The sequence below is a fragment of the Diorhabda carinulata genome, chromosome 5, assembly GCF_026250575.1.
Source record: "Diorhabda carinulata isolate Delta chromosome 5, icDioCari1.1, whole genome shotgun sequence".
Lineage (NCBI taxonomy): Eukaryota > Metazoa > Arthropoda > Insecta > Coleoptera > Chrysomelidae > Diorhabda > Diorhabda carinulata.
Window position 1 is genome coordinate 8,798,273 of NC_079464.1, and position 20,365 is coordinate 8,818,637.

The 20,365-nt window shown below is 31.9% G+C and overlaps 1 protein-coding gene across 2 annotated transcripts in view; it reads left to right on the top strand.

Moving 5' to 3' along the window:
• Positions 1–1,150: 1,150 nt before the first annotated feature.
• The window catches only part of LOC130893940 (ATP-dependent DNA helicase Q5), a 28,787-nt gene continuing 9,572 nt past the window's right edge, over positions 1,151–20,365 (top strand). The window contains exons 1-12 of one of the 2 annotated variants that reach the window (XM_057800401.1): positions 1,151–1,378; positions 1,428–1,552; positions 1,609–1,773; positions 1,891–2,064; positions 6,367–6,770; positions 6,862–7,104; positions 8,065–8,274; positions 9,763–9,889; positions 12,066–12,341; positions 15,255–15,663; positions 15,723–16,219; positions 17,728–17,980. In XM_057800401.1, the coding sequence (XP_057656384.1) occupies positions 1,279–1,378; positions 1,428–1,552; positions 1,609–1,773; positions 1,891–2,064; positions 6,367–6,770; positions 6,862–7,104; positions 8,065–8,274; positions 9,763–9,889; positions 12,066–12,341; positions 15,255–15,663; positions 15,723–16,219; positions 17,728–17,980 (2,983 nt within the window). In that variant the 5' untranslated portion in view covers positions 1,151–1,278. Of the gene's footprint in view, positions 1,379–1,427; positions 1,553–1,608; positions 1,774–1,890; positions 2,065–6,366; positions 6,771–6,861; positions 7,105–8,064; positions 8,275–9,762; positions 9,890–12,065; positions 12,342–15,239; positions 15,664–15,722; positions 16,220–17,727; positions 17,981–20,365 lie in introns of both variants that reach the window. The other variant, XM_057800400.1, reaches the window with a different exon arrangement.

Consider the following 20,365-nt stretch of genomic DNA (forward strand, 5'->3'; position numbering starts at 1 on the left):
CGAAGTATTGATTACACTGGTGAAAAGTAAGGATTTTCGGAAACTATGACTTGGTTAACTAGATCATGATATGATATGATAGCATCCTTTCCACTCGAGTAGATAGTAGGTAAATTAGATTAGATGATAAATTCTTTCGCTTGTTTTTGATGTTTTGAACTTTGAAAGTTTACGAAGATGCAAGAAAATTGCAAGACTTTTTAGGTCAATGATTATATTAACGTTGAAAATCATCACCACGTACATCAATGTATGATACTTTTGTTACCAAAGCTTCCGCAACTTAAAAGTTTGAAGCCGGTCATCTTTTGGAATGCTTCCAAAAAATTCTCCCCTACGGAGGTTGGCGATCCAAATGGCTATTGTCGCAGGAGTAACCGCAGCTCTGAAAATCTCTGAAGACGTCTGTTCGAGCCACCTGCGTAAGTCTTTCAGCCATGAATTATGTCTATGGCCGATCGACCGTTTTCCTTCGATCTTCCCTTCTATTATTGTCTCGTATCCATTACCTCTCATCATATGTCCTAGGCAGAGGCGGACTAACAGGCGAGCGGATGGGGCAACCGATCCGATCTTTGGGAACCCCAAATGCCTCCGCTTCCCCTGATCAAATCCTAAACAAGTCTTTGAACATTTACTTAGTACCATCGAAGTTTTAAATAAATGGAAGGGCCCAAAAGAAGCGCACTTTTGAAGACGATTAAATGAGCTATAATGTCTCATCACCTCTCAGTCCTGCTCAGGACTACACGTCTTCAGTGGTAGTGTAATAAAAAGAAACCAAAATATGCTTTCGTGTGTGTGTGATTTTCCTTTGGGTAAAAACACAACAAAAAAGTTTGGGAGAATAGATGACGAGACGAACAAATCGCTCGTCTGATGGTAAGCGTCACGCTTCTCCATAACAGTGCATTGCCACCCAGAATATAAAAATTCTCCAGCCAGAATATAATAATTCTGCACGGCAATGCACTGTGCTCGTCACCCTGAGATATTAATTAATACAAACTAATGAATAATAAATTAATAATAATAATAATATTAATTGATACAAATGGGTCCCTGTTTAAAAACATCAAAAAATTAAGTAAATTTCACACTACCGATTACATCCACTACTGTCCACTTGTGAATCACAAACTGATAAGACACCAATCTAGTATCTGACTGACATAATCCATAAAAAAGAAGAAAAAGTGGTGTTATGTGCTATTTGTTTACCATATTTTGCCTCTCATAATACTTTTTAAATAATTGGCTCTAAGTAATTAAACCGAGATGGACGAGGAAGAAATTATTGATGGTTTGAAAAAGCATTTCAAATTCGATAAATTCAAGTCTAATCTCCAAAAAAAAGCCGTGATAGAAATTTGCCAAAGTAAGATGAGAATAAGTAATTAAAAAAAATATATGCATATTTCTTTTAGGAAAACGTGATGTGTTTGTATCGATGCCTACTGGATCTGGAAAATCTTTATGTTACCAATTACCGGCAGTTTTATATAATAAAAAAATTACAATTGTATTTTCACCACTTTTAGCGCTTATTAAAGTAACTATTTTGTATACTTGTAAAGAACCTGAGTTTGAAATTTACATACTTTCTAGGATCAAATTGATCATCTTACTAATTTAAAAATAAGAGCAGCTACAATTAACTCTAAAGTATCGTCTTCCCAAAGGGCTGCTATAATAGCTGATCTGAAATCAACTTCTCCCAATATTAGGATATTATATGTCACACCCGAACAAGCAGCAACTGCTACATTTAAAGTGAGTTCAAAAGCTGATTTTTCATAAATCATTTCTTTCACAATATTTTTATATCTTGTCATTTATGGTAATTTACTATGGATTATTATATTTCTTAAATTAAACCCTTTATTTAAGGCTTTATATGAAAACCTGCATAGGTTTAATAAATTGGCCTATCTAGTGGTGGATGAAGCACATTGTGTGAGTGAATGGGGGCATGATTTTAGGCCCCAATATCAAAAATTGGGAAATTTGAGAGAAAACGTTGATATTCCTTGCATTGCACTAACAGCAACTGCAAATGCTGAGGTAAGATTTTAAAAAATTGCGTTAAACCTGTGGGTCAATATAAATTTTTTCCATAAACTTTTTTATGTTGTAATTAAATTAGTAAATTCAACATTTCCACATTAGATTCCTACTATGAGTATCCCATTTTTCTGTTACTTTGTTAGCATTTGAATCAAACGATATTAAATTAAGAACTGGGAGTAAGTTGGAACTTCTAAAACCCTTTTATTCATACTGGATACACTACTACCTTAATAACACTCTCAGACAGTGGCGGATTTACAGATTTTCCACCTGTAGGCTATTCATTTTTGCCACTTCTACTGGCTTCCGAAATTTGATACCTTAGTTCACAATTAGTCAAATTACATTTTTTATTAATAAAATTTGAACTTTACAATATAAGTACTAAGATTCGGTGTAAGAACCTTGATTATTTTCACTGCAAACAACTATTTGATAAAAAAAATGCGGAGGTGACCCCAAAATAAGAAAATTCTTCTTATTTGGGGAACATGCTACCATCTTCCAAACCAAGATATTTACTGTGATGGGATGTGAACACCCGATACTCAAACTACGCTATAGAAACACAGTAATCTCAATCTGCTCAGACAGCAGAGCTGCCATACAAGCCACAACGGCAAGAATGGTTAGGTTTACCCAAACAATAATGAGCGGACTCGTTTGCCAGATTGGGATCGACATATCCGCCAATAGGCCCAGAACTCATTCTTGGGTTAGCCAAAAGTGCTTCTATCAAGTCTGTTAATGGTCTGTTTGCAAGGCAGGCTTGGCGGAGATGGAAGACAGCTGGCATGAAACAAGCTAATGCACACATTGATCAGCATTCTGCCTCTATCAATAACTGCTCCACTTAAATTCGACCAGTGACTGGACTTTTAACCGGATGCAGTTATATTAGGCTCCATATCCCCCTCTAGGCATCACAGTCGACCTGTAGTGGTGCATGGAGGAGGAAGAAACTGCAGACCACTTCACAGTGAGTGGCCAAACACACGTGTGCAGTTCAAACCCTTGGGCAAGCCTCATGGGTTGCCTAGTGACGTCAAAAGGTTCTAGCAAAAATACCTGCCTTTTCAAAGGTCTTGTAATGTCAAGTGAGGCACAAAGGGCCTACCAGAAAGCCTATGTGCTTAATGGTCACTCACTATTCTACTATAAACTATGAAGGAAAGAAAATTTCATGTACTACTATTGAATGATGATTGTATTGTGTATATAAAATTGATAATATTCAGAGACATGGGACATAGGGAAAAATTGAATATTAATATTGAATAAGTTGTAGAAATAACTAAATTTCAATCGCAATATCAGATGGCTGTTGCATAAAATGTTTAGCAATTGTTTATCTGGAGATGTTCAATTATTTAGTATAGTGCATTAAATACTATATTTTGAAGCTTGGTTTATGCAGTCAAAATTAAAAATTACCATTAAAATAACATATAAATTAAATTACGAGCTAAAAGATAATGAAATGGTAATTGCAGCTCATACAGAAAATTAACAGTAAATTTAAATTAAAATTCAACTAAGAGCTCGCCAACTTTTAACTTATCAGTTTAAATCCTTAATTTTGTGATGTTATGAGCACAGAATACGTTGGATCAGACTGTATTGGTGGTATTACCTGCATTCCATTTTCATTCAAATTATTGGAGACACTCACTTAGATAATGACGTCTTTACTCAGTGATTAAAAGGAATGTATAATGTTAATATTCACAATAACCACATAAAATTCACCACAATCACTGATGATCCAACCGTCTGTTACAGCAAAAGAAACGATATAATTAAAATAATAGTATTTATAAAATTATTCACATCAATGATTGTTTGCAATAATTTAATATTGTGTAATTACTATTACTACTACTGTGGCCACTCAAATCCAAGCTGATTTTTGACATCGCCGACAAGCTGCCTCCATAATATTCTATCCTCAGCCATGTCTACTTCTCCACCAAGTCTCCTTACATCTTCACCCACTTGGTCATTCCATCTTGCTCTCGGTCTTCCCAATGAGCGCCTCCCTTCTGTTTGACTTCTCCACATTCTTCTTATTGTTGTCTCTTCATCCCTTCTTATTACATGGTCAAGCCACCTAATTATTCTACTTCTTATGGCAGCCACAGTATCTGTTCGTCTGTACCGGACCCTGAGATTTTCATTATTCTCCATACTCCTCCTTTGAAAACTGGCCCATATATCCTCCTTAATATTTTTCATATGCTATTAATTTCTGGGTGTGTTTTGTTAGTGTCCACACCCCAGCTGCATACAATCAAACTGGCTATTTTACCACATTATATGTATATTCTTACTTTCGTGTTTTTTAACAGCAGTTTACTTTAAAGCAATTTCGTGAGGTTAAAAAAAACATCTACTGGCTGCGTTTAACCTCATCTGTATTTAGTCTTCAATTTTATTGTTGCTTTTAGAATTAAATCCTAGGTACTTAAATTCTTCAGTAATTTTAAAGCTGTGTCTAATAACGTCCGTTAAATGATTGGGTTCTGCAACTCTTCCCACTTTCATATATTCAGTTTTATCCCCATATAACTCCAATGCTACTATTGGTGCTACTTCTAATATAATATACTGTGCTAGTATTTTCAGGTCATTCTTACCATCCACTGTTAATGCTACATCATCAGCATAAGCTATAATATTTATTTTCCCTCTAATATTTGCTCCCCTTGGAGTAACTTCAGTTGCTTTCAAAGCTTTTTTTAGAGTAAGGTTGAACAGAAGGGGGGACAACCCGTCTCCTTGTCTTACTCTGGGGGTGATATCTAAGGTACATGTGTATTCTTTTTCTAGTCTTATTTTCATCTCTGGTATATTATTCTCTCTGAGCACATCCCATACTTTTTATCTTATTAGGCTATCATAAGAAATCCTGCTTGGTGCTCACCGATTATTTTATCTCCATATTTTCTTAAACTATTTAATATTACTTTAGATAAAATTTTACAGTTCAGTAGAGAGATATCTCCCTGTAGTTGGAACATTCTATTTTATCTCCTTTTTTATGAATGGGGACTATCACTGCTTCCTTCTATTCTTTGGGCATAATTTCTAGGTTCCATACCTTAACTATTATTTTATGGAGGAGCTTCATCATTGGTCTCCCACCATAATTTATGAATTCCACTGGTATTCCATCTTCTCAAGCAGCCTTCCCATTCTTCATCTTCTTAATTACATTTTAAATTTCTTCCATAGTCGGTTCTACTAATTCCTACTCGATCATTTTCATTGCTCATATTTTCAGTTCAGTTAAGTAGCTCTTTAAAATATTCTTTCCATGTGTTCAATACTGTTTTAATATCTTCCAAAATATTTCCTTCTTTATACTTGACTCCAAGCACTTTGGGGCAGTACCCTTTTTGGAAAAATCTCATTGTCTTGTGGAAGTCTTTACAGTTATTCAATACTGCATTATATTCAATACTCTTTAGTCAGTTTTTCATTTATGAATTTTCTCTTTTCATTTCTTGAGGTGTCATTTATTTGCCTGTTTATTTCTATGTATGCCTCCTTTGCTTCAGCGCATTTGCATTTCAGTAAAAGATTAAAAATTCTGACTCTTCCTTACTTATTCATCTTTGAATCCGTTTGCCTAATTCGTAACCACGCTTCTCCAATTTCAAAAAGGTGGTGCTATACACTTAGGAAAGCGGAGCACGCTCTTTACCTACCTACTCCACGTTCAGAATTAGTTAAGGGCTCAATATTTTACAATTAAAAAAAATGCACAATCACTTGCCAATTGAAATCAAATCGATATCATCTTTCGCAATAATTTGAGAGCATATTTACTGGAAAGTTCCTTCTACTCTGTAAACGACTTCTATTCTAATAATAATATTTAATTCCGGGCATGCTGCATACTGGTTTAATTTTGATATGGACTTTTATCTACAAATTGTAACAATTTTTTTCTTCTTTGCTCAAGTACATCCATCGCAAACTCCGTGCTTGGCCCCCCTCACCTAAAGTATCTGGTTTCTAAAAATTGGGGTCTTAACTTTTCTGATATTTTCTTTATAAGGTGAGAACAGGCCCATATAAATAGGATTTTTTTTACTAGTGATCAGGTATATAGTACCTATGGAAAGAATTATTCAAAACATGCATTTTAAGGACCGTATCATATACACATAATATGTACTCGACAATTGTCTCATGGAAAACTGTGAATACTTTTTGTAATAAATATCTTTATGTTTGATGGTGGTAGTAGATTATACATCTCACAAGTTTTTGCTCTATTCCTATTTTTAGGTTATAAAGGACATCATATCAAGTCTGAAATTAGGTAGCAATTATAAAACTTTCAGGACATCTTGCTTTAGAGACAACTTGTTTTATGATGTATTTTTTCCAAATATATTAGATGATCCTTACAAACACTTGAAGAGTTTTATTTTGGAATGCCTCGATTTAGAAAAAGAAAAATGCTATCCCAAGGAGGAAAAATCCTGTGGAATAATTTATTGTAGGACTAGGGAACAAACAGAGATGTTGATGGAAAAATTAAATAAAATGGGGATAAAAAGCTTGTGCTATCATGCGGGATTGAAGACCGATGAAAGAAAAGTTTTTCAGGAAAAGTGGCAAAATGGAGATGTACCTGTTATTTGTGCTACTATTAGCTTTGGTATGGGTGTAGATAAACCTTCAGTTAGGTAAATACTGAATTACAAAATTTCCTTCAGTTGAATCAATGTTCAAGTTTTACGAATTGGATTGTAATTGATTGGGATTTGTATGTTGTAGATTTGTAATTCACTGGGGAACTCCAAAGGAACCAGCTTCATTTTATCAAGAATCTGGTAGGGCTGGCCGGGATGGTAAACTATCCAGATGTAGAGTTTATTATCAAAGATCGGACAGTAAAGCTATTGAATTCCATCTAGCTCAAGATTTAGGAAAAGCTGGAGACAAAGAAAATAAAAAGAAAAGATTAGAACAAGCTATACATGGGTTTAAAAGAATTCTTGAATTTTGTGAAAATCCCTCGTAAGTATAACTTCTAAAAATAATAATGCTTATTATTAAATTATCATGTAGTAATTATATTTATTAAATTTATCGTCTAGTATAATTACTCCAAATAATTCAATTGCATGACTATGCTAATATTAGGAAAGTCCTAACACAACAAATTCATTTGCCTTTCTAGATTATCTCCCACTTTAGCAATATGTTAAATACAGAGAAGAATTTAAAACTTTCAAGAAAAATATTAAATGACACACAGATAGCTCAAAAACCACAAAGGGATTTGGCACCCGATGTTCATTACTATTGGAATTAAGTGCAATTAGGAACACTTGCTATTGAAAGATATGTAGAAATTAATCTAAGAGACTATGGTAATCCATTTTGATATTTGGGTTTTTATCAAAGTACTGCGCACTCACTTCACCAGTTCAAATCTGGGAATGCCTTAGGAAACTGAATGAACTGGGCAAGAATAATAACTGTTTAGATTTCCAATATATCGGGAATCAGGAGAAATGATGAGGCAATAATACTTTCCAGAAAATGAGTGCAAAAGCCTTCTACTGTCTCGGATAATCTAAAAGATAATTACTTTAGAGGATTCTTTCAGTACAGTGCTGCCTAAGGAAACACCTAGTGATATAAGGAAGTAACTCCAAACCACTTAATTACAGAATGCCTTACCATCACAAACCAACACAAGACAAATAAATAAACAAACCTTCCTAGAAATTATTCAAAAGAAACAGTGTAAATAAACTGATTCTACTATATCCAAGCAGGACCGGCTCCAGGGCGGAGATGAGTTTGTAACAATATCATAAAAAAGAATGAAGCAATTTTTCAATCTTTACTGAACTGTACTTTAGTTAGAGCTAGTGTTAATATGAATTACAGTTATGCATTTCAGCCGATGTTGTTAATATGTTATATCAGGAAATTATGAGTTTATTGCATTTTTTCATTTTCTTACAGGGATTGTCGACATAAATTATTTACTGATCATTTTGGAGAACCACCTCCGGAATGTAACAATCGATGTGATTATTGTGTGGACAAAAAGAAAGTGCAACAGATGGTCGAAAATTTTCTTACTAAAAGTATACAATATGATTCTAGACCAACGACATATTCTGAAACTGATTATGATGATTTATACGGAGAGGGACGTTTGGGACTTTCTAGGTGAGTTTGAGATCCATTATGTCCTCAAAATGAACGTTGAAAATGAAAGATTTAAATTAACTTTTTGAAATATCACATTACCGTTCCAAGAGATTTTTGAAAATGTTTACACATAAAAATGCTGCAATTCAATAAAATTCAATAACAAAAATGAAACTATTTACAAGTTGTTTGTACTTTTTTAAAAGTATCTTAGTTACTTATAATAAGTTTTTTTGCTTAAAATGGTAGCTAATTTGTTTAAAGTAATACAATAACTTTCAAAGAGCTACTTACAGTTACTAAGTTACTTCTTATTTATATTAAAATCAAAGGGTAAAAAAAACTGACAGAAATAAAAAAATACTGGATTTTCTTTCCAATACCAAATATTCTCTAACAGATAAAAGTAATGAAACCTCATCATAAGTACCCATTCATTTTAATCAGAGTTGAGTTACTTCACTTTAAGAAATTCACTTTCAGTATTTTCAAGTTGTAGGTACTGAATATTTATATTTCCAGTACTTTACCAACTCAAAATGTACTGGGTACTTTTTGTTTGAACTAAAAGTATTGGAAGTACTTAAAACATACTGGAAGTAATTTATTTACTTTAAGTAATTCGTCCTACTTCCAATACTTTCAATAAGTAGAAAGTAAAAGTTTATTGTAAGTAATTTGATCTACTTCCAGTACTTTGAATAGGTAGTCAGTAAAATAATACACATTTATTTGAAAGTATTTTTTGTATATAACCACTACTCAATACTACAGGTACTATAAAGCTTATAAGGTTTTACAGTGTTAGTTTTTCCTAATCCTAATTCCCATCCCTATACCATTGAAATAGTCCAGAATAATCTGTGGTTTATATTTTTTCATGTCTTAGCACCTAGCTACAGGAACTAAACACATAACACAAAAAAGTGTGAAGTATTTATAAATTATAAATCTATCCCAGATTTTTATTCGGTTAAAGAAGGTACCTTTTGTGTACCTCACTATATTATAGCATAAATTCTTTTTTAACTTTCATTCATTTGTTTTTGTCAGAAACATATCTTGGACAGGGAAAAAAACTTCACCCAAAACACTTCACTTCACTTCACTCTCCGGCTCGGGAGACATTTTGAAAAGTATTTGCCCACCCCTGCTCTTGATAGTACTTTGTGCCATTTGTACTTGTTTGAAGTCTTCTGTAATTAACTTAATAGCTGCACTACAATCTTCGGGAGTAATATTATGGTTTTGGTGAACGTTAAGATTCATTTAAATTTTTTTACGGAGATATAAGTGGCGTATTCATATAAAAATAATTTAAAAATAGAATAACTCCTTCATACATTTTATCAAAGTTATCTGTTTTGTGTAAAATAGCAAAAGTTCTTGATTATTTTACTATAACTATACATTAAGTCAATAAAAGGGACTTTTTTCATTAACAATTCCAGCCAAATTATGCATTTTACTGAGGGTGTATATTTTGACAAATTATTGTACTTTCAGAGAACAACGAGATTATAATAATGACAGTAATAGTAATGATGATTATTCTTTTGAGAGAGAACAACAGGCAAAGAAAGCAGCTAACGATTTTATTAAAAAACAATTTGCATTAAGAAAAAACAGTCAGGTAGGTGTTATTAATCATATTATAATGAAATTTACTTCAATAAGTCTAGAAATAGGTATCAAATATCTGTTATCACAAATCCGACAACGTTTTATATGCATTAAATTTTTTTTAATTTAATTAAAATATTTCTAATAGTGGAGTGAATTTTTACACACTGTTTCTTACTTACTTGATTTATTTATGTTACCGGGGCAAAGTATGAAGCGCCGACATTCTATAGAATGCCTTACATTGTATATAATTCCGGACGTTATTAAACAAAGTATAAAATATGAAAAGTATTATATATCTTTCCTGGGCATTGTATATAATACTTAAGTATTATATAGAATGACAAATGCTATTTAGTCAAAGTATGAAAAAAACGTCCTAATGAGATTATTATGTTGATAATGTACAGTCGGGGGAAAAATGCATAATCCGAGTTATCTCATCAGCAAATTGTAGTAGAGAGTTGCACCAGGTGCCATTTTTCATGGATTGAAGTCTTCTTTATAGTTATGCATTTAAAAACTGTTTAAAGGGGTCATTAATATTTACACTATCTCAAAATTTTCCAATACTAATACCCAAGTTTTATCCTACAGATAGATTTTTCAGACAAGTTTAGTCGTAGAAACCAAATTTAAAGTTATTCGGTCAGTAAGTTGAGAATTGTTCTCATTCAAACTTTTGAGCTTGGAGGTTGTTTTTTGTATGTTACTCAAAAACTATTCGACTGATTGACCTGAAATATTATGTGTATATGTTTGAAACTATTCTAAATTGATTTGTGTTGAAATTTTTGTAGGTCACAATTAAAATTCTTTTCACTGAATTGTATATATTATTTTTTGAAAATTATAAATTGTAACCTAAGAAATTTTTAACAAAAATCGTTTTAGTATAATTTTAAATAGAGTCGTTCAAAATTTCTGCTCAATTCGTCCAGTAGTTTTTGAGTAACAATCAAAAAACTAAATTCATCAGGAGAAAAATTTTGCAATTTTTGAAAATTTTAACATTACAACCTGTAATTCCTAAACTTACTGACCGAATAATTTCAAATTTGGCTGGTGCTAAAATTTTCTAAAAAATCGATCTATAGGATACAAATTGGATCTTAGTATTGGAAAATTTTGATGTGAAGGCGACGACGTATTTTCTTACTACATAACTGTAAAGAAGACTTAAATCCATCGCACCTAGTACATCTCTCTACGACAATTTGCTGATAGGATAACTCGGATTATGCGTTTTATTTCTGACTTACATTTCTCCAAATTACAAATATTATTCTGAAAAAAAATGAGAGTGCTATTAAAAAAACTTTATTCAAATGATATTGATATTGATATATTCATCTACAGCTTGCTCCTACATTTTCGTGCAGCAGAGTAAAACACTGATTAGTGTTGAAGAAATATTGGTAAAATTGCGAATTTGACACTCTTGTACAAACCGCAATTTGCAACTGACAAATACTGAGCTTGAGGCGCGCTAAAGTTACGTGCCTTCCCACGAATCGGAGATGTATTTTATACTTTGTCGGTTTCTCATTTGCCATTTTATAAAATGCCTAGGAAATGTGTGAAACATGAACCATTTCATACATTGCCGGCTGGTTTTAGGCATTGTATACAATGCCTAGATATTCTATAGAATGCCTGATTTCAAATTTTGCCGGTAACATTTACACAATTACATTAGACAATATTTATAATAATATAATTAACTGTTCACTACTTTACTACTTGTATAATTTATTTACATTCAGAGCTTATTTTCCACTATTTCGTTTCGTTCACTATTATATATATTAATTATATACTGACTCTAGCTGTTAAATAAGCACGACTTTATGAGAGAAAAGAATTTCTCGAATAAATCTAGAAAGTAAACAAACAAACAAACAAATAAAAAGGCTTTCCTAGAAGTTGATTCTATGAAAACAATATAAACACTGCTGTGACAAAAACATGTACAAAAAAACAATATCAAAGACGTCGCATTAGCCAAACTTTAGACTATTCCATCATAACTGAACAGATTCGGCTGCACGATCCATGTCGTGGACGAGTTCGTAACATACATTTATAATTTTTCCACCTTACGTTCTGCCCTAACATGAAAATAATTCAGTATCATATCTTATAAACCTTCAGATGAGTCAAATCATAATAAACATTTTCAGGAAGTGTCTCAAGAAACGGTCGACAAACTATTTTCGGCACATTCTCGAGTGAAAGCTGCTTCGTCAACCACGAATAAAGTTAAAGGCTTAACATTAGTTACTAGAGAACAATACGTTTCGAAATTATTAGACGTTCTGTATGAAAATTATACCAAATGTCAAGAAGATCCTACTTTAGACAAAAAAGATGTAGAAGATTGTAGCATCGATATTGAATACGAAAGTTTTACCAGTAATACTAATATGACAATGTACAGGAACTCTTTGGCTAAAAAGGTAAGTTTAATAAAAGGTTGGTTCTATTGTGGACTATCTTTAGGAGTGGGAAGTAATTGATAAACACTTAAAGTTTACGGTCATTGGGCTTCTCATCTCAACTATCCCATTTAAAAATAAAAACAAATTATGACAAATGTGTCCACGAAAGGTACCTGTAAATTAATTTTAAGTTAGTGTGCCTACCGTTATTTTTTTTTTTCAAGGTAAATTTGTTAAAAGGGATAATGGTCCAGGCTACCAAGCTAAAAATGAGGTACTACCTCCGATTACCATGAATCTGCATTGATTTGCATCAAAATTTGGAATTAAGCTTGAATTACCCTCATCTTAAAAATATATCCTATGCCGATATGTGCTTATTACTTTTAGGGGTGAAAACTACCCCTTATTGCAAAAAGTCAATAAAGGTATAAGTATAAGCATTTAATGAGTAGAAAAATGACAATTGCAATAAGAAAAAAAAATAATTCTCAAATGTGAAATATGGCAACGAACGCTTAAATAACAAATCAACTAACATGTTATGATCACATTCAAATAATGCATGAACATGAGTGTTTAAAAGGAAAACTGTAATTGTAGCTTTAATGGAGTAGAAAACGACCAACTCTAATATTGGAAACATATATTGGACATGCGATGATGAATACCCGAAAGAGGACGCTGGAATTAAAGGGAACTGTGAACAATAACGGTGAACTCGTAAAGGAATATGCCTATATATAGGAATATATAAAAGGAATAGCAAGAAGAAATCGATGCAGGTTTATGGAAATCGGAGGTGAAAACCTTGGTAACCTGGACTATAACAGAAACGCATTCTTGGTAAAATTCTTCACATATTTGATTCGACAAGATTCAGTCTATCTACTCGAATAAGGGTTGGGGGATAGTTCATATGTATGTATATTAGGGCGACCTAAAGGATCTATTTTGTTCCCCTTTGTTGCTGTGATTCTAGGAAACTCAGTCTTTACTCCTAATCTTCTAATACCACTCCTCTTAAATAGTTCACAATGTGGGATGACTGAAACTGCCAGAAATCTTCGTCTTCTATTTCATTCTATTTTTCATATCTAATGTCATCTAGTCCTGGTGCTTTTCTCTGTCTTAGCCGGCCTATTACTTCAAAATATTTTTCATATGATGGCTTATGTCTCACTATAAATAATCAAAATATGGACTATGTATCACAATATAATCCACACTGGATGGAAGAGGTTCAACATAAGGGTCGATGGTCTGTAAATTTGTGTGGAATTTTAGATAATCAGATCATTGGATGCTTTATTTCTGATACTTCACTTATTGGAGAATCATATCTAAATTTGTTAAAGGATAAATTGCCTTTTTTTATAGAAGATATATAGGATGTGAAAGCAGTTTTTTTGGCCAGGCAGGTCGCCAGATTTGACGATCTTGGAGTTCTATCTTGTCTCATTCTGTATAGCTTTTCTAGTAGTAGTAGTTCCAGTAGTTGTTTTCTCCATATTTTTTTTTCAAGCACATATAATTATATCACTTATGGCAAAACAGATTTTGAAGAAATTTCATTATCACCACACTCCATTCAACTCATTCTGTCTTGTATGATACAAATTTTTTAATATATATTACCCTAACTTTTCGTAATATTTTGGGTTTTACTTATTCCTGATGACTCAATTAAAAAATCCCGTAATTCACTAACCAATTAGTAGTTATATGAAAATAAAAATTTCTGTTTTAATATTTTTAGTAAGTACTTTTGATATGCGTAAGTGTTAATCTAGTTTTCAGTACTTTTTATGTGGTTAAAAATTCTCAATTTCAATTTATTGAAACTTTCTTTTTAATTTTGTTATTTCATAATTTTTATTGTATTGATTTTTCCGCTGACACTTTACCATTTTCATTATTGCTTCTTCTACTTTAGTTGTTCTTTACACTCCCATCCCACCACATTTCTCTTTCTTACTATTCCTCTTCAATTTGATCTTATTGCATTTCACTTGGTTAAAATAACTTCTGTTTCATGTGCATTACTTCATTTATCTTGTTCGCTTCATTTTTCTTTCATACTTTCCAGTGTTTAATATAAAATGTCTCACTTAACTCCATAATCTCAAACTTTTTTCCTCTGCTTCTATAGTGTTCCCATTTTTCCCTCTACTAGGAGCACTTTTTATATTTTGGTTTTAAGCATATTGGAATTATTTTCTTATCAGAATATATGTGGCAGTTTTTACTTTGGTTTACATTTCCACATAATAATGGTTTCTCTTCATGTTTTCCTCCTTTAAAATATTCCATATTATTATGACAACTTAATTATTCGAGACAAATAAATTTTGACTAACACATTTTCAACTAATTGATGTGCCTACCTCAAACTGACTAATGCCGGACCTGCTCTTATTCTTTAAATTCCTCTATATATTGTAGTTTTTAATATTATCACTTCTGTCATGGTTACGGCATGGAACGTAATCTAGCTTTGTACTTTGTCTATGTATCGTTTACGTCAAAAACACTTCAATAAGAATTGTTTATTTAGAAAGGTAATAAATCAAATACCATTTTAATTGAAATTTAACTTTTTCCTCCATAATGTTTATATAAATATATTGTGGGAGATTATATTTTTTCTGTAGATATAATGTCAAATTAAAATTATGGCAACGCGGCAATGATTATTATTAACGTCAAATGGTGACCTCAAATCAGACGAAAAGTATTTGTGACGTCTTATTTTGATTCCTCAATTATAAAATTTCATATCAAGATATAGAAAAAGTATGTTGTTGTGTTATAACTAGATTAAAAAGTTTCATAAAACGGCGTACTTAGAATATAAATACGGCGTCAAATGGACAATATTTCCGAAAGAAACAACTTTCACTCAGTTATTTTTAGAACGATTCTTTTCAGATTTCTAATATCAAAAAGCTCACAGAAGATGGAATTGTGTATGAAAAACTCTTGACTTTTGAGCCGAAACCATCCAAATATGAGACATTATCTGATTTATTTAGAAACATCAAGAAAGAACAACAGTTAAAAAAATTGGAAAGTAGAGAAGAAAACGTTTTACCTGAATTTAAAACGGCGAGGCAAGTACACGAGAGTTATAAAGATAAATTTAGTAATCCCCAGACAAAAATAAGTGGTTTCTTCAAAAAAGCTTCTGAACTTTTGGAAGGTAGTCAGGTTAGAAGTGATCAATCTAGTTCAAAATCATCAGATATGAGTGCCAAAAGGGACTTTAAATCACTTTTCGGGGATGAATCGGATGACGAACAAAATGATAAAAGGAGTACAGATTCAGTAGAAAAACAAGGTAATTTTATAAAGTTAAATTTAATGTATTCAACATACTACAGTTGAATAAATTTTTAGATGATAAACATGAGAAACATCAAAAAGAAAAACACAGACACAGAAGCAGTAGTGATAAGAAAGAACACCAACATAAAAAAAGGAGCCACAGTAGTGATAGAAAAGATGACAGAAAAAGAATGAAAGAGGATGCCTCAAATGAAAATGGCAAGAAGAAGGAATCGGAATCGGGTCATAGACACAAATATAAATATGAAGAAAAAAGCAATGGCAGTGATGACATGAAGGACACAGAAACTTCTCTGCAAGTCTGGCAAGAAGAGAAAAAAGACTTGAAACCTGAAAGATCAAAAACACCAGTGGAAGATTGGGAGGAAGAAGAAAATAAACAAAAGTTAGTTAGTAAGGGCATAGAGACACAGAAGAAAGAGGAGAGTTATCAACAAAAAATAAATAGTGTGCAAGGAAAAGTAGAAAATTACAATGAGGAAAATCAAAAAGAAAAGTCGGACTTAATAGATATCAAAAACAAAGACAAAACTGAAGAACTGATTGAGGTAATTATTTTCATTATTATAATTGTTATTATTGTGCACAAGTGAATTGGTAGATCTGTTTCCAATAAAGAATTGAATAATAATAAAAAAACTAACAGCATACAGATAAAAATTATCCTCTTCAGATATTTACTTACATATTTGCTCAATTCCAAGTTGGAGTTTCTGGAACTATTGGTGACTGAAGGTAAACTCTTTACCTCATCACTGAAGAAAATAATTTGATTATCAAACCACTTTCGTCAGGCAGTGTAATTGTGAGTTTTGGTATAGTAGTAGTGTAAACAGTATATTCAGTTTTCTCAATTCTGAAAACAATATATGGATCAAATATGAGAGCACCAGTGGCAGACACTTTATCGGGAATATTTAATAAAAAAAAACAATTTTAAATAAAAAAAAAATAAAGAATATCTTCCATTTTTCATGCAGGGCTGTTAGGTACTTAGTACTAAGTAAACTGACATAATTAGAAGTTCTTAAGATTTTCATTTCTTCAGATGTGTATTTTTTTAAATGGTCCTAGAGACCTGGCATAACCAAAGTCAGACATCACCGAGTACCAGTGGTGGTCAGTCTGTTAATACTGCTAAATGAATAACAAAATTGAAATAAATAAAATGTTAGAAATAAAATAGTAGAATTCTAAGTATTTAAATAAAAGATACAAAAAATCGCCATAGTCTAGAATTTTAATTATTTGAATAAAAGATACCAAGAGTCACCATAGTCAGTATCTGACATATGCAGATTTTATGGAGGTACTTGAGTAAAAAGTATTTTTCAAAAACTTTTAGATAAATTTTGGGTTATGTGCTGGAATAAATTTCCTATTGCATGATATTGAATTAATTTTTGTTAATAGAAACTTCCTCTTTGCTATAAATTAAATCCATTCAAGAATTTTTTCTTGTTCTGGAGTAAAAATTGGGAAAGTTTCCATTTTTTACCATGAAATTTTTCCTAAAGAGTGATTTTTGGTACATTAAACTGTTATGTAGCAGTTGATAGATGTATACCAGTCAGAGCAGAAGACATATGCTCTTTGCTTCATGCCAATATTTTCTTAGAAAAGTGAAAATAATTCGTATTTTTGCATGAATTTATTTTTGTTTGCTTTGTGGTATAACATTCACTTCTAATTTACAAATATTCAGATTTCTATTAACAGGTATATGGAGACAATGATAGTTTTCTTAGTTTTGAGGATTAGAAAGTGCAGAGTCTGCTATAGATACACTGCCTAGCTCTGGTGCTCTTACCTTAGTTGGGGGTAACTAATTCAACTATCACTACATTAAGATAGTTCCTACATACTACTTTACGTTATTTTTATTTATCTAATTGTTATGTCACATGGTTATAAAGGTGTGACAGCTTAGTGGTTAGGTCTTCAACTTCTCAACTGTTAGTGCCATTATGCACCTTAACTGGTTTGACTGTATTTTTCAATTTTTAGGGATAGTTTAAGTGTATTTATTTGTTAATATATTATTGTTTTCAAATAGCGTGATGAAGATTGCAACAACAGTCTCTCAAAAAATGACAGGGTCAATGAAGTAACTCAAAGAAATAAAACAAAAGAAGTCAATAAACCTCATAATATATCAGACAAGAGGAAGAAAAACAGATTAAAGAAAGTGGAAGTCGGTGGTTTGGTAGTTAAGTTACTTACACCTGCCTACACGGAAAGGAGGTTTGAATCAAGAGACATTTTTAAGACTTTGGCTAGGAATATATCGCATGCCTTAGCAGATAAAGGTTAGTTATTTTCTGTTCAAATTTGATATATCTGTTATATTCAAGCACTTTTCTAATGGCTCAATACCCTTCTAAAAGAACTATTTATGTTAGATTTGTAAATAGGTGATTATTTTTGTAGTCACCTTTGTTTTCCAGCCAATCATTATGCTGATAGATTTTTTTTTCGTTGGTTAACAAATAGGAGTCCTCTGAGAACAAAATACTATGAAAAATAGGGTGTGTACAGAAGCAACTTTGCCAAAGACTTGTGACACTCTTCATTATAGTGATGAAAGATCATTTTTTTCTTGAGTATAGAGCCAAAATCTTGAATTTCCTTATTTTGACGATACTTTGATGGTATGTCAGTTTTCTCAAGGTATTTGGTAAAAAAATTCTTAACCCTTCATTCGACACTAGTTTTCTTATTTAAATGATTCCATATTTATAGTAGTTTTGAGGTAATCTTGACAGTTATTGAATATGTTCTCCTTTTGTATCAGTTACATATTTCTATCTACTAATAAATTTGGTTATATACCACATAAAATTTTTTTTCCTAGTCCAGTTGTACTGGAAATATACAGTTTCATATATTTCCCGTATTTCATTCAAACTGTACGTTGTATTAAAGCAAAATGGATTTATTTTTTTTAATATCAAGTATTTCCGATTTTGTTGAATAGCTTATAGAAAATTCAATACTTTATTTCTAAAATCTATTATAATTTGTTTTTGGATATTAAGGTATTGTACTGAGTTGATAACAAGAATGAACCTTTACAGTACATTCAGCATTTTACAACCTTTGTTGTGATATTCTAGTTTTAAGATGAATTTTATGAGATTTACATTAAAGTTTCATTGATATGTATATATTGGGTTGGCGACAAAGTAATTTCGGTTTTGTAGTATAAAATAAAACCCTTTTTTTAAGAAAGAATATTTTTTAATCAATTATATATTTCCCATGTTGCTCAATGACCTTTTGCCATATTTCTTTCAACTTCATGATTCCGCGCTCATAAAATTTCTGGTCCTTGAAATAAAAAAACTGAACCAGGTGCGAATGAAGGTTATCGTCATTTGTGAGAGTTTGACCATTAAAATAATTCTGAAAACTTCGAAATAAATGATGATAAGGTGGTGCCAGATCAGGGCTGTATGGGAGATGTGGCATCGCTTCCCAGCCAAACTCCAATAGTTTCCAACGAGTTGCCAAAGATGTGTGAGGCCTTGCATTATCATGTTGGAACACTAAACCTTTCCAATTTGACAATTCTGACCGTTTTTCTTTGATTGCTTCATCCAATTTCATTAATTGTTGACAATAAACATCAGAATTGATTGTTTGGTTCCTTGGAAGCAGCTCAAAAAACACAACACCTTTGTAATCCTACCAAACTGACAGCATGACCTTTTTTTGTTGTTTTTCAGCTTTTGATGTGGTTTGTGCTAGTTTATCGTGTTTGCTCCATGATCGTATTCAAACCATTTTTCATCACCAGTGATGATTCTTTTCAAGAAAGAGTCGGTTTCATTTCGTTTAATGTGCATATTGCAAATGTTGATTCTTTGTTATAAATTAATTTCTTTCATTTTTTTAGGTACCCAAATAACTAACTTCTTAACTAGTCTAAGACATTTAATTGTTCCATGCGATACATGCAGCCTCTTAGCAACCTCTCAAACAGTTATATGACGATCTTCTTCAATTATGACTTTGATTTGATCTCTGAACTTCAGTAAGCTGACCATAATTTTGCCCATCTTTGAAGGAAAAATCTCCAGAACAGAATGTATACCAATTCTCACTCGTGCACTCTGTTAAGTAATCAGCACCTTAAACTTCATATATTTCTTTGTGAGCAGCAGCTTCATACAAAAAATTATCGACTTCATAGTATACAGTAAAATATTACCTGGATCAAATACTTTAAAACTGATGTTGATAAAAATGCTAAAGATGAATAAAAGATAGTATAAACCACATGCTCTGGGGTGAAACCTAAACAAAACACAAAGCATATTGTGGGTCTTTTACCTTTTTAAGGGCGAATGCAATCCAATAAAAATTCAAATTACTCATCAATATTTAAGTACCAAATGCACAAATAATGCTATATTCTCTCTATACAGGGCTTGTTGAATACACTTCTTTAAAATGGGAGTCACATATCTCGACTTTATTTAAATATTAAGTTCTGCGTGTTTTGCGCTAAGATCAGTTTCCAAGGAACTAAACTTATCCACCTCCTTAACAGTTTATTATGCCTTTTTTGAGTCACATGTGTTATATGCTCTTTCTTTCTGATGTACGTGTTGTGATGTATTTACTCGAAATAAACTTATTTATTTTATTTGTGTATTCAGTTTGTTATTTACGTGTTGGCTTTTTGATTA